Here is a 12,993-nt window from a genome sequence, read left to right as displayed (position 1 = left end):
CTAGGTTGGAATCCTTTCCCTGTCACTGCATAAGAGGGAAAAGACGGTCTGTCTCATTTCTGCCTGATTTCCAATGGCTTCCTATTTTATTAGACTTTTTCTCTTGCATCCCATGAGTTGTTGTATTGTGGGCTTAAAGAAATGCCTTAAATACCCATAGCTCTAGAGCTGTGGAGTGAAGGCAGTATAAGAGCAGGGCCTTCACTTTTAAGGGCAAGGGGGTATTTTTCTATTTTTCTGCCAAAGGATCTAAACACTACTGCCAGTTTTATTTTAGTTTTTGTAAGTGTGGTTGTTCCAGGATATGTTTTTCCTGTTACTGGAGCTTTCATTGCAATGGAAGCACTCGCAGTTTTAGGTACAAGACCTAGTTAATTCAGGGATGAAAGGCTGAGCTGTAGGTGGAAGCTGTAGGTCTCGTTGGAGCTAGTGGCTGCTCTCATTCCAGACACATGCTGAGGTTGCATGGTGTTTTCAAGTTAGCCATGTGAAGATGCTTGGACCTTAGGTTGCTTCCTGTGTCCTTCTCAAGGACCTCAGTCAGTGGTGCTTCCATTTCTTTCTTCACCATTAGGGTGCAGGCCCTAATAGGTCTTAGCATGTTGAATGCCTGCCCTCCAAGATGTTTAGTCTGCAGCTGACCATTCTGTTGATGGGATTTGACCTGCTGCCTTGTTAAGTTATCCTGGAAATAAGCTTCAGCATCAGCATGTTACAGCGTGAGGGAGTGAGGCACTGGGCCAGCCAGAGCAGGGGGGGACTGTAGGGTGTGCCTGTGGTGGAATGTGGGGGAGGTGGCTCTGTACCCATTTGAAGGGAGACCTACACACCTACAGCCATCTCATCATCCTTTTAATTAGTGGTAGCTACGCAGGAACTAGTTTTTGCAGTTTAGTAATTGGATAATCCAGCAATTAAAGATGGTGTGTGCTCAAGTACTTAAGCATATAAATGTTAACAGTCTGAGCAAATAAAATTTTACTCTTCTTTCTGCTCAGTAACACTGATCTAAAATACATCAACCTGAGTTTTAACAGGAACTGTTCTTCATGTTTTCTGGAAAGACCTGTCTCAAGGGTTTTTCTCTTGGCTTATTACCATCACTGGCAAAACAGTGGTTCAGGAATACTTCCTATATCAGGAAGATGTAGGCATTATACTTAAAAATGCTCATCAAGAAGCAATGTCAGGATGTGTCAGGCTCCACTTTGAACCTGCCGCTCAGGAATAGTGTGTATTGATGTAAACTGAAACACCTTTAGCAATGCTTTGAACAAGTAGGATTTTTTTTAATATGAAGGGATGAGCAAGAGTTAGAGCTTTGCACCAGTTTATTGGCTTTTGTCTCTTTGTACAAAGTGTTAATGTCTTTTTTTTCTTTTTTTACTCCCCACCCTAAAGTCCTCTTGGACTCAGTACTGAAACCATCTTTTAAAGACTCAGCATGTTTGTGAAACAGCTCAAAGCTGTCTGTTCATTCAAAAGCAAAGCAGCTGTTCCAGCTATGTGCTTTTAAGCCAATGCATATGAAAATTTCATTTTTAACTGCTTCTTCACTCCAGTGGTACATGGACTTGGGCAGTTAGTGCCCTGCATTTTGTTCTCTGTACCTGGTGATGTGGCATGTTATACCATGTGCCATCCTTCCTCTAGAGTTTGGGTCTCAAACGTCAGAGCTAACCTGGAGAAAATCTGCTCTCTGTATGAAGTGATGGCCCCAGTTGTGAGACATTGCCACTGCTCACTTCTCTTTCATCTTTCAGTTGCTCAGTTACTATCTCCTCTGCTGTGAAAGTCTGAGAAGTGGCTGCAGCATGAGCTTAAACTACCCGCAGATGAGAAAACTGTGAAATGTGTAATTATAGGAAAGGACAGCTGGACCTGTCACCCAACAGAGGTTGCTCTCAGTGAAAAATGTCCAGGGATCAATGCAAAGGAAATTCAGGATCAGGTCTAACTTGAGAGGATCTTTAAAATTGCTCCCAGAAGCAATGGGCGGATAAAAGGACTGGTGAAGCTGAGACTGCTATTGAAGTAGATGTAACCTGAATGGCAAAAATACAACTTTTTAAGTGCAGCCATGTAGCTGGTTGCCCACCTTGTTTGTGGAGTGCTCAAGGCTGGATCCCACCCCTTTGTGGCTGTATGCTGGAGAGAGGAGTCAGGTGACTTGATGGACTCTTTGCTGCTGGACAGCCATGGTTTTGTAGGAGGGACTGGGTAAAATTGAAATTTTTGGGGAGGAAAAAGACCCTGCAAAACTTAGCTGCTGGGAGGAGAAGTCTTAAAGTCTTCAAATGAGACTGAGGGTAAATGTTTTGGTTTCCTTCTCTGATGAGCCTGGAGAAAAGACCAGGAAATTAAAAGGTTGTCTAAGCTAGTAAAGAAAGCCTCACCAGGAGCCAGTGCTTGGGAAACTGTAGCAGACAAATTAGAAGGTAGGGTTTTTTTCACTTTTCAGTGTCAGATTTAAGTAACCACAGGGATGGACAGTTTTCCTCATACTGCTCTCAAATCCAGATGGTCTGTGCTAATGGAAAATAGCTCAGTAGAGGAGATGGGTGATACGATACCCTGTGAGACTCAGATCAGACTAAACAATCGACTTGATTTTTCCAAAATCATCAGGACAAGAGCAGTTGAGCAGACTTGAATTTGGGCATTTTGCAGTGATGTTATTTTCTAATGCTGAGCTGAGTCACCACTCAGAAATGTTTGTGCAGAGCGACAGAAGCGAATCGTCCTCAGCCCAGTGTAGCTTTCTTGCCTAGGTTTAGAGCTGCTTGTTGCTGCACGGCAGTTCTGCCCCGTCCGTGGTGGCTGAGGGCAGGAGAGCCTCACCAGAAAGCACGTCCCAGGCAGCGTCTGGGCTGGCGTGGCTTTTCTCTGAAATCTGTTTCGATTTTGCACAGTTTGCAGTGTGACATGCGCTCCTCAAAATAGGTCGTCAGTTGATTAACTGGTATGTTGGTTCACAAAGCCTCTTGGCTTAAGTCACATGGTGAGTCTGAATATTAAATAACAAGCAGTGGAAAGCCAGTTATGTCAGACAAAAGACAAAATAAGGCCTCCTTTTTGGTGAATTTAGTTACTTCAGGGGGACAAACAGCTGCGTAATCATGTGACCCATTGAAGAAGCTTTTGGAAAATGCATATGCATAACAGCAGTCGGTTTTCAGTAATAGTCTGAGACCAGCTCCTAACACTCAGGACACCTGGCATCAGACCTCTTGTTTTCATGAACCAGTGCACTAATGAAATATTTGCGTGTAGATGCTCTTTCCTGAAACCAAGAGTCCAAGCAAAGGTGGATGTGTGGTCACTTCAGGATCTTTTTCATGCAGGGCTGGCTGCTTTGCCTTTCCAGCCTGCTTGGATGTTGCCTGCAGCTGAGAGAGTAGATGTTTGGGTGTTTTCGATAGACACTGCTATTAACAGCTTGGTGACTGCATTATCTGCAAATCTTATGGCCCAGATAATGCTGGTAGTCAAGTAACCAAGCAATGCATGAAAAACTAAGCTGCTGTAGGCTCCCATGAAAAGAAGCTTCGGCAAGGCACATTCCTGTACTCCATGGACAGGCTGGAGGGCATGCATTCTCCCCTGTCTCCCCTGTTGCTCTCGCCAGGCTGTCAGTTAGGAAGGAAGAAATGAAAAGCTGCTAAGTCTTCATTTCATTAAAGAATGCAGTTTTTTTCCCCATTGTGGTCTTATCCCCTTTGATTTTTACCATTTCTGCTGAAGTCTCCCAAAAGGAAATTCTTTGTTGTGATAAGCTTGATACTTGCCTATGGTTTGTATAATTTTGAAATACCATAGGCTATTTTGGGCAGTGATCCTGAAACTCTTCACTTTAATAACTACACCAAGTATTTTCTAAAGCCTTTGAAATATTTTTGGAAATGTATGTGGAAAATACGTTCTTAAAATCTCACTGTCTCTATAAAAGCAGCAGGCAAGATAGGTTCTCTTATTTTCAGTCTTGTATGTAAACAGTTACATGTGCTTAACATTACTCTCATAGCCCATTCCACTGATTTATCAGATCGCATCACAACTTGCAAAAATCAAGACTTGAGTGTATGGCAGATGTTAAGTGTGTGTTGGCAGAGTACTTATTGTAGGGAACCGATTGCTGGCTCGCAAGGTGGTAAGCCTGCTTTTACCCTGTTTTATTAACCTGTCTAACTCTTGTTAACCATAGGTGCTCCCCAGGCTGTTGTAAGATGGGGCTGTTCAATGTGTCTGTGCCTGCCGGTACTTGGAAAGTGGTTTGCACGAGCTAGGGTTCTTACGTGTCTGCTTACTTCTGCTCTTTACTGGGTAAATGTCAAAATTACTGTTCCTTGCATTGGCAGGCACCTACAGCACTCAAATTGAATGAGTGCTGTAGGAAAGCGCCCTGGAAACATCTGCTCAGAGAAGGGAGAAGGTGTGTAGGACAGCTGCAAAGCATTCACCTCTGCTTTCCCCTCCGCCTGTGCACTGTGCCCTCACATGAAGTGGTAGAACTGTTGCTGCTGATGTGTAGTAAATCAGCAGCTCAGAAGGGTTGATATGTGACTTTCACAACTTGCCACTAGGTTGCTTGATTTGGTCACCCGCAGCAGAAGAAAGAACTGTCAGGGCTCATGAGTGCTGGAGCAGGGGTAAGCGTGGGCGAGCGGCTGGCAGAGGAGTCACACATCAGTCTCAGTTGGAGGGGACCCACCAGGATTGTGTCTAGCTCCTACGTGAATGGTCTATGTGGGGATCATACCCACAGCTCTGGTGTCACTGGGACAACGGCTGGTTGAGCCTGGGGTTGTTAAGCCAGCCTGGCTACCAGAAGAAAAGGCTGTGAAACTGTTTGAATATATTTTAACAGAAATATTCCCCACACAGCTTTCCACAGCTGCTGTTGTGAAACCAGTCAAGTCAGCCATTATCCAGGCAGTTCAAATCTGTTTTCAAGTATGTTAGGCTTTCAGATTCTGGGGTCTCAGGCAAGTTGGCCCTGTACTCTCTGAGTTCTGAATGAGTAGCATGGAGCAAAGCAGGCAGCTAGTCCACGCTGTTGTGTCCTGGTGGGTTAGTGTGAGTGAGCTGGCTGATGGTAAGTGTTTGTGGAAAGCATAAATATTTGCCCACTGTTTGTAATTATTGTCAGACTGCGGTGTTCACCCTGGTGAGGAGATGCAAAACTAGAGAGAGATGAGCCAGGCTGGCTGTGCTTGCTGCCTAGCTTGTGGGAGCCTTTGGATAGAGAGGGACTTGAAACCAGGATAACAAACTCCTGGTGGAGCAGCCTGGCCTTCAGGTGCTGCTGTGCTGGGCTTTTGGAGAACCTGGGCTTGGGGTGCTCATGAGACTCTGAGGGAGTACATACATACAGACCTGTGCATACAAGGCCTGCCTGCTGGTAGTGTTCACAGACCATCGTTGTTGGGTTGTCTCTGTCCTAAAAACTGCACAGCATCTTCCTCCTGCAGAGTCCCATTCTTTGGAGCAGCTTTTATTTATAAGTGTAATCTGTAAAAGATTTTTGACATTACTTTCTTTTTTTCCCAGTCCGTTTTTTATAACGTGACAAAAATTTGTTGCTGGCTTGCAGTGAGTTTTGAGCCCTTGTGCAGACCATTGCTGCAGTCAAAAGGCAAAGGAGAAGTGAGATGGGCCATGCCTGCAGTAAAGGATGTGGCATCAGTGTGTCTGTGCAGCTTAGCTCCAAATTGACCAAAACTTTAACAGAGAACTCTTTGTATATGTGGGCTTTGAAGTCTTGTACTCAAAGATAATATCTTTGAAACCTCTTGGGTCAGTAGGTTGTGGTCAGCATCTTAATCTTTAGAACAGAGACTGTTCTTATTTATTTTTGGATAACACCTATTTCATTGTGGCCTACTCTGGAATGTTAGAGGTACAGTTTAAAAAAGAAAAAAAAAAATAAAAACTCTCACAAAAAAACCTCAAACCACCAAATTTGAGGCTGTGGCTGAATAGTCTAACCAACTTTCTATGGTTTCCATGGCTTTTCAGAGTGCTTGAAGAGGTGCATGTGGAACAAGATGGAAATCATGCTATTTTTCACAAATATTTCCTATTTTTAGGGTACGTGCTCAGTATTAGAAACTATCATTAAGGTCTAAGTAATGTGGAAAAGTACATAAATGACTTACATATTCTGTTTAAGCATTTGTTGCTTTAAGTAGCAGCTGCAGTGACCCAGGAGTAGAATAGCAGACATTGCTGGATGTAGATGAGGTTTAACTGGCAGAGCTCTCTAGCACCTGGTGTAGGAAAATGTTTTTCTCCTTACAAATGCCTAAGCTGCATACCTTTTTACTTCCATACTGTAGTTGTTATGCTAAGGCAAGCAGTTCAAGTTCCTTGTGGATACTTTGGATTGGGCTGATACCAAATCCTTTCATGTTAAAAGGTCCTTTTTTAAAAAAAAATACTACTTTTTTGTTGTTGCTGTTAAAATTCTGAAGTGGGTAAATTACAGATTTCTGGTATGCATTTGTTTTGAAATGTTACCGCATTTGTTTGCTGAGTCAGTAACTTGCTGTAGCTTCCCTATATCCTGGACTTATATTCCTTATATCCTGGACCTGTGTTAATGCTCTAAAAGGCAATGTAATTTCACTACCTATAAAAAATAGAATTGCCATTCAGCCATTAGAGCCTTCTATTTTGAAAGCATACTTGCATGATGTGCTTTTGCACATAGTATTTTTAATTTCCAGCTTAGGTGCCAACATGAGCCCATTCTATTTATTCCCCATATCTGGAGCCCTGTGTTTTGGGCAGGATTTCTGTTCTGCAGTAGCAGCAGTTTTAGCAGCTGCATGCTTTGAGGCCCCATCTTCTCTGGCGTGAGATCCAGTGGTGAAGTGAGAGAAGAGCAGCATGGGGGCTGGGTTGGACTGTCCCCATTTTATGTCTTCTGCAGCTGAAGAGCTGCTCTTGAGAAAGGGAAGGGCCTGTCTGCCACCCCCTTCCAGGGGGCTGGAGGCAGGTAGTATGACCTTGAATGTTGCAGAGATAGTCATAGCAAGGAAGTGATAAACTGGGAGTCTTTTCAAGAGACTTCTTCAGAATGATTTGAGGTTCTTTGACCAACCAATCTGGTTGTGATATTCTGTGGAGTTAGATATAGTTGTCTGCCAATACACATGAAACCCCCTCCCCTTTATCAGACAAGTCCTTGATGCTGGAAGAGGAATGTCCTGGGAGGAAAACAGTGCATGATGCTTGGGTGCCTGAAGACACATACAACCAATGAAGTTTGCCTGGACTACTCAAATGTGGCACCTTGTGGATTTTCAGTCTTTGACAAGCATCCACCTTGTACAACTGCTTGCAGAAAGTAGAAGGTTCTCTGAAAGTTCCCGTGGGCCCTCCAAAAACGAGGAAGCACCAGTAAGAAGCAGCCTTGGTGTGCTGGAGTGCCATGCTCTGGCAGCTCACCATACCTAGCCTCAGGGAGTGCCTGGAAAATGGTAGTGTAGCAGGGTGAGGTTACTCTGGGTTGGCAGCAATGAGACCTGGGAGGGCGGCTCCCTGCTCCTGGCTGCCTGCTGATGTCCAAAAATCCCTCCTGTGGTCATGGTTGGTGGGTTAAGCACACACAGGAACCATATGGAGCTGCTGCCTGTTGCAAGGAAGGGCCTAGCCATGGACAGTGCTGCCTTATTTATATAAGTAAGGCTCACCTTTGTGTTTTATATATGACTTTTCTAAAAGTAGAAGGCAGGGAAGGTGAATCCGGGTTCTTTGAAAGTCAATGGTACTGCTGACAGCAAGAAAATAATGAACCTCAATCTAGATCCCTTTCAGGATTTATTCAGTACCTTTATCCTTGTTGAATAAAATAATTACATGGGTTTTGCTATATTTCATGGATTTTATCTTGGTGGACCCTCAGTTGCTGGTAGAAAACTAAAATACACAGGGAAATCTGTCTCTCATCCTTAGCAAATCTGGGAAAGCTGGACACTGATATGCTTCAAACTAGTGAGTTTTGATAATCAAGACAGGCTGCTTCCACTTAAATGCTGCTCAGCTGGGAGGAGAGGACTTGAGAAATTCTGGAGTTTTGCAGGAAGTCTCCCAGCTGTCTAACTTTTGCAATAGAAACCTTAGGATGGAGGGTTTGGGTGGATTTTTGACTTGTGTTTTTTGCCTTACTTTTCAGCTGGCCTGCTGCTGCGGTACTGCTGCTTGTTCCTTGTGCTGCAAATGCTGCCCCAAGATAAAGCAGTCAACCAGCACCCGCTTCATGTACGCGCTTTACTTCATCCTGGTGACCATCATCTGCTGTGTCATGATGTCCACAACAGTAGCTAACGAAATGAAAACTCATGTAAGTAGCAGGGATGGGGTGACTGCTGCCCCTGGAAGAAAACGGGACTCCTTCCACAGCTCTTTGTGTACAGGGGTGCTCCCTCAGAAGAGGTGGTCAATTTCCTCCACCCATCCACTTCAGAACACCGATGGGATGATTTTCCATGCTCAATCTCTTGATTTTTCCATGCTCACATCTTCCTCTCACCCACTGAGCATGTTTCACATCAAGAAGAGCCAAGGCCTAGCATCCTTCCTCTCAGGTGCAGAAATCTGCTGCAGTCAACCCACCCCAGGTTTGCTGTGCAGGCACTGTCACAGGAGGGAATAGTATTGGGGAACTTGTTTTAATAGAAAAAGCAGTTCAGTCTAACCTTGATTTTTGTCTCTGGCAACTTGTTTAGCAGCAGAAGCAGCAAATTAGAAAATAATTCTTCAAGTGTTGCAATTTTAATTCTGCCTTCCTGATGTGACAGACTACTGCAAAGCACAATACTGCAGAGCCTCTCCAAGGGGCTTTCTTCAGTGTGTGTTGAGTCATTGTGTTCATATGGCCTCTAACCACAGCAAATATTGTTCATCTCTAATTGTCTTTTTAATTAGAGAGCTTCAAAAGCATGAAAGGAGCTGTGGCTGAAGCTAGACTTTAAAACTCAAGTTTCTTTCAGAGTCTTAATATAACTTTCCTAAGCTAAATGCTCACCAGCCAGCTTGTCTCACACACTGGTCCTGTTGTACCACATATTTGGTTTGGCTTCATAAGCCACCCAAGTAGCACAAATCCTCTCTCTCACCACTACCAACTACAATAATAAAACTCTGCTTTTAACTAGAAGGAACAAGGGCTGCATTGCTTAATTCTTAAAAATGAAGATGCATCAAATGCATCATTGGGCCTGCTCTGGCAGTTGTGTATGTGCTTGTCCTGGAGGCTCAGAAGGCTTCCATCAGTGGGAGCATCTTGTTGTTTGGTGCCCCTTTCCTAAGAGAGTGAGGTTGCACAGCAAGACCTCTTTCCTCATTGAACCAGTTGCTGAACAAGCTGATGCCCTGGTTACGTTCTGCACTTGACTTCTGGTTGTCTCTGAAACAACCAGAGCATCCCAGATGAAGGAGCTGGTGGCAGCACCCCCTTCCTGCAACACAGATGAACCAGTGGGTTTATAGCAGGCTAACTGGGGGCTTCTCTGCTCTGCTGCCTGTGACCTTTCTGTCTTCTGATTGTACCTTCTCTGTATGTTCTGTCCTAATTTTCTTTCATTTAATAGCACTTTGCATGAGTTATCCTAGTGCCCCATTTTACCCCAGGCCACCAGAAGCTGATGACCACCCTGTAGGAGCACTCGGGACAGATGTGATGCTTGCCTGTAAGCTGTGACTTAAAAACTGTTCAACATGTGCGTGCTGAAATTGCTTGCCAGGAATTGCTTTGACTTACTAGATGCTTAGCTTGGCAATAAAGTGAATAACCCAAGGAACTTAAGTGTGTGGGAGACAAATTATGTGCTTATATCCAAATTTCGTAAAGTTCTTTTCCATCAGTAGTGTGGTTTTAATGCAGCTTGTATCCCTAACAAAAAATACTCTTTATCCAACAGAGAAGTGATTCAAGAAGTCTTCAACAACATGCTTTTCAGTATTGCCAAATTTATTTTCCAGTTTATAGTCCTGAAAGCTCAGTGTGGGAAGAAATGGCACAAAGAGTAGCTGTTAGTTTGAAGTGGAAGGATAATCACTGTCTTAGTTTAGAGCATTTGATGTCTTTGAATGGGAAATGGACCATCTGAAAGTAGGCTTTCTTTATGTGCTTTCTAATTTAATAATTATGTTCAGGGCTGTTAAGAGTTCAAAGAACCCTGAAGCTAATTCAGCACAGTTTTGATAGAGTGCACCTTGAAAATACTTACTCATACTAACCAGTCTCAGCTTCTCAGTGATGAGCTGTGTTTTGGAAGTGCTGTGCACTTACTGATTCCTTTGCTTTTGGCCGGGTCATGGAACACTCCCAGCTCCTGAAGCCAGACTGTAAGCAAATGCTTTGCATGATACTTTTGGGACTTCACCCTCTCCTTTTTTTTTTTTTTTTTTTTTTTTGGAGAGAAAACAGATTTTGATTAATTTTAATCAAGATTTTTTTTAAACTGTATTTAGGTAAAGAATGTCAAATTTCAAATTGTAGTGCAGTCCTTTTTGGAGCTGTAATCTTAGCTAGGAACATGTGTCTCCTTTACCAGTTCAAATACTCATGCTGATCTTACATGGAAGGAATCTCTCGTTTGTCAGTGAGAGGTGTTTTTTTCTCTTTGGTTGTTTTGCTGTAAGTTCCCAAGTATACAGTAGTAGACCTCTGGGGAAAGAAGCAAGAGGCAGTGGAGGAGCAGGGAAGAAGTTGATGGTTATTTGCAGAAAAATTTCAGATAGTAAAATGTAAAATATATTTTGCAAGAGCAATGTTGCATATCAAGGCAAAAGACTTGGTATTCATCAATCAAGACATGTGAGCCCAGTGATAGGGACAGAAGTACAGAAAGGACCAATATAAAGTTACACTGCATATTGTACTTGTATACCTTGATCCATATATTTTTTCTTTTTTCCAGTTATGCTGTTTTTTAAAAAAACAGATGCAGCTTTACTCACATGTGTTCTGTTGAAGCAAAAAATTGCATTTTACAGGCTTGGAAAGGATAATTTAGAGAAGAAAAGGGAAAAAAATGTTTTGGTCTCTCAAAACAATGTAAACAATGTTTAGATTTTTTTTAATTTAAATTTTTAATGTTAAAGCTCTTTCAAAACTAGTGGTTTCAGTCTGAAAACATCCATGTCCTACTTAATTAATGAAAAGAAAAATAAGAAATACATTTTCAGGAAAATGAACACCAGTAAAACTCAGTTTAGTTGTGTGAAAGCATTTCAGTACAAGGTGGTCACATGTCCCAGCTAAACATACTTTCAGGCTTATTTCCCCTGCTAGGTTTATATCTTGGCCCTTAGCTGCATTATTGCATGTTAAACACCAAATATGTGACCAAAAATAAGGGTTCTGAGTGCAGATGCCCATTGCATATTTCTGATAAAAATTTAGCCAGAGATTCATGATGGTGTGTTCTGATCTGATTGTTTCTTGGTTTATTTAATTTCTCAGCTGCACAAGACAGGTGATTTTACATGGGGATTTTTGCCCTTGCTTTCGCACCTACATAGATTTTCACTCATGCATCCTTAACAAAGTTTGCCTGCCATATTCTCCCTCCTTGGATGAGGACTCCAGATGGAAGCAGGGTCCTCCAGGGCTGTTCCTGCACACTTCTCCCTTCCTGTTCCCCTGGGATGTGCTTTGCCACACTCCTGCACTCACACATTCGGGTGCTGACAGACCCCACCTGGGGCTGGCCAGGCACCACGATGGTTCTGAGTGCTTGCAGCTTGCACTGAGAGGAGAGCAAGTTCAGGATATCGTGTTTCTGTAGATGCTGCTCCAATGTTGATCATCTCTGAGGGCTACAGTACGTGCTGGAAGATGGCCAGCTTTGCTGTGATAACATCATTGCTTGCACAGCAGCTGAGGCATTCATGTTATTGGAGCAGATACTGAGATTCTGCAACAAGAATGCTTTGTCCTCTGCTCCGAGGCCAAAGAGTTTAACTACTGCTGCTTTTAAAGGTACAAAAGTAACTTTCACTGTATCTTGGCAAATAACAAATATGTGACTTAATGGCTATTGAAAGGACCCAGCATGGTAAAGCACATAGGGTGGACAGCCTTCTCAGCAGCTGAACATGTTTCAGAGATATAGATTGAAAAAACATTAGTCTTTTTTGTCTATCAATGAAGTCACGTAAGCCTTGATACATCGTTCCCAGCAGTAGACCATCCTTTCACAAAAACATACTGTTTTTATTACACCAGTCCTGTTGTACCCAGCACTGTGCTTGTGTGTTGTACCTGTTAAGGTCTCCAAGAGTTTGGTTTTATTCTTGTTTTGTTCCTTCAGGACCATGGATCTCCTAAAAGACCATTCAGTCTCATGGGACTGTTTCTGTGGCCATCACTTTTTACTGCTTAGTGTGATGAATACTACATGGTGGCTAAACTCTTTGTTGCTTATGTAGGGCAAACTGAGCTATTGTTCTTGTGAATCCATCCATTTTCTCTCAGCCAGACCTGTAATGAAGTTAATACTTACAGGAGGAAAGAATGTATAGGTTCAAAAATCCCATCAAGATTTCTGTAGAAACCTATGCAATTAAAGAAGGTGCCTATTTATAGCTACCCATAGATCTGTTTCCAATTAGCTAGTCAGTTAATCAAGTTCTGCAATATTTTTGTTTTGTTGTATTTTGTTCTGAAAGTCTTGTAAGTAAAGTGAACAGATCTTGTAAAAATCTGTCTCCTTGGTAAGTACTATCATCGATGTCAAACAAATAAGTAATTTTCCCAGAAATATTTTTAGTTCAATATTATGCCATTTTCTAGCCTTTCCTGAGTGATGGTTATTATAAGCAAAAAACAGGAAAGCATTAATTGATAGCCCAGTTGCTTTCCCTGGCATTGTTGTGGCCCCTTGGCTTGCCCTGGCATCACCATAGCTTTTAGAGTTCTCATAATTATTCCATTCAATCCATTTGCTTATTTTGAATGCTGGCATGTTTTCCCAGTCTGAC

General features: G+C 42.7%; 1 protein-coding gene across 1 annotated transcript in view; it reads left to right on the top strand.

Moving 5' to 3' along the window:
- Positions 1-12,993, top strand: part of SERINC5 (serine incorporator 5) — a 40,697-nt gene that overhangs the window by 4,771 nt on the left and 22,933 nt on the right. Inside the window, exon 2 of the mRNA XM_071425270.1 lies at positions 8,180-8,347. Within this exon, the coding sequence (XP_071281371.1) occupies positions 8,180-8,347 (168 nt within the window). The remainder of the gene's footprint in view (positions 1-8,179; positions 8,348-12,993) is intronic.

The sequence above is a fragment of the Agelaius tricolor genome, unplaced genomic scaffold, assembly GCF_023055355.1.
Source record: "Agelaius tricolor isolate 1412-34295 unplaced genomic scaffold, bAgeTri1.0.p SCAF_4, whole genome shotgun sequence".
NCBI classification, from domain to species: Eukaryota; Metazoa; Chordata; class Aves; order Passeriformes; family Icteridae; genus Agelaius; species Agelaius tricolor.
The sequence above is the reverse complement of the archived record's forward strand: the minus strand, read 5'-3'. Positions and strand labels throughout refer to the sequence as shown.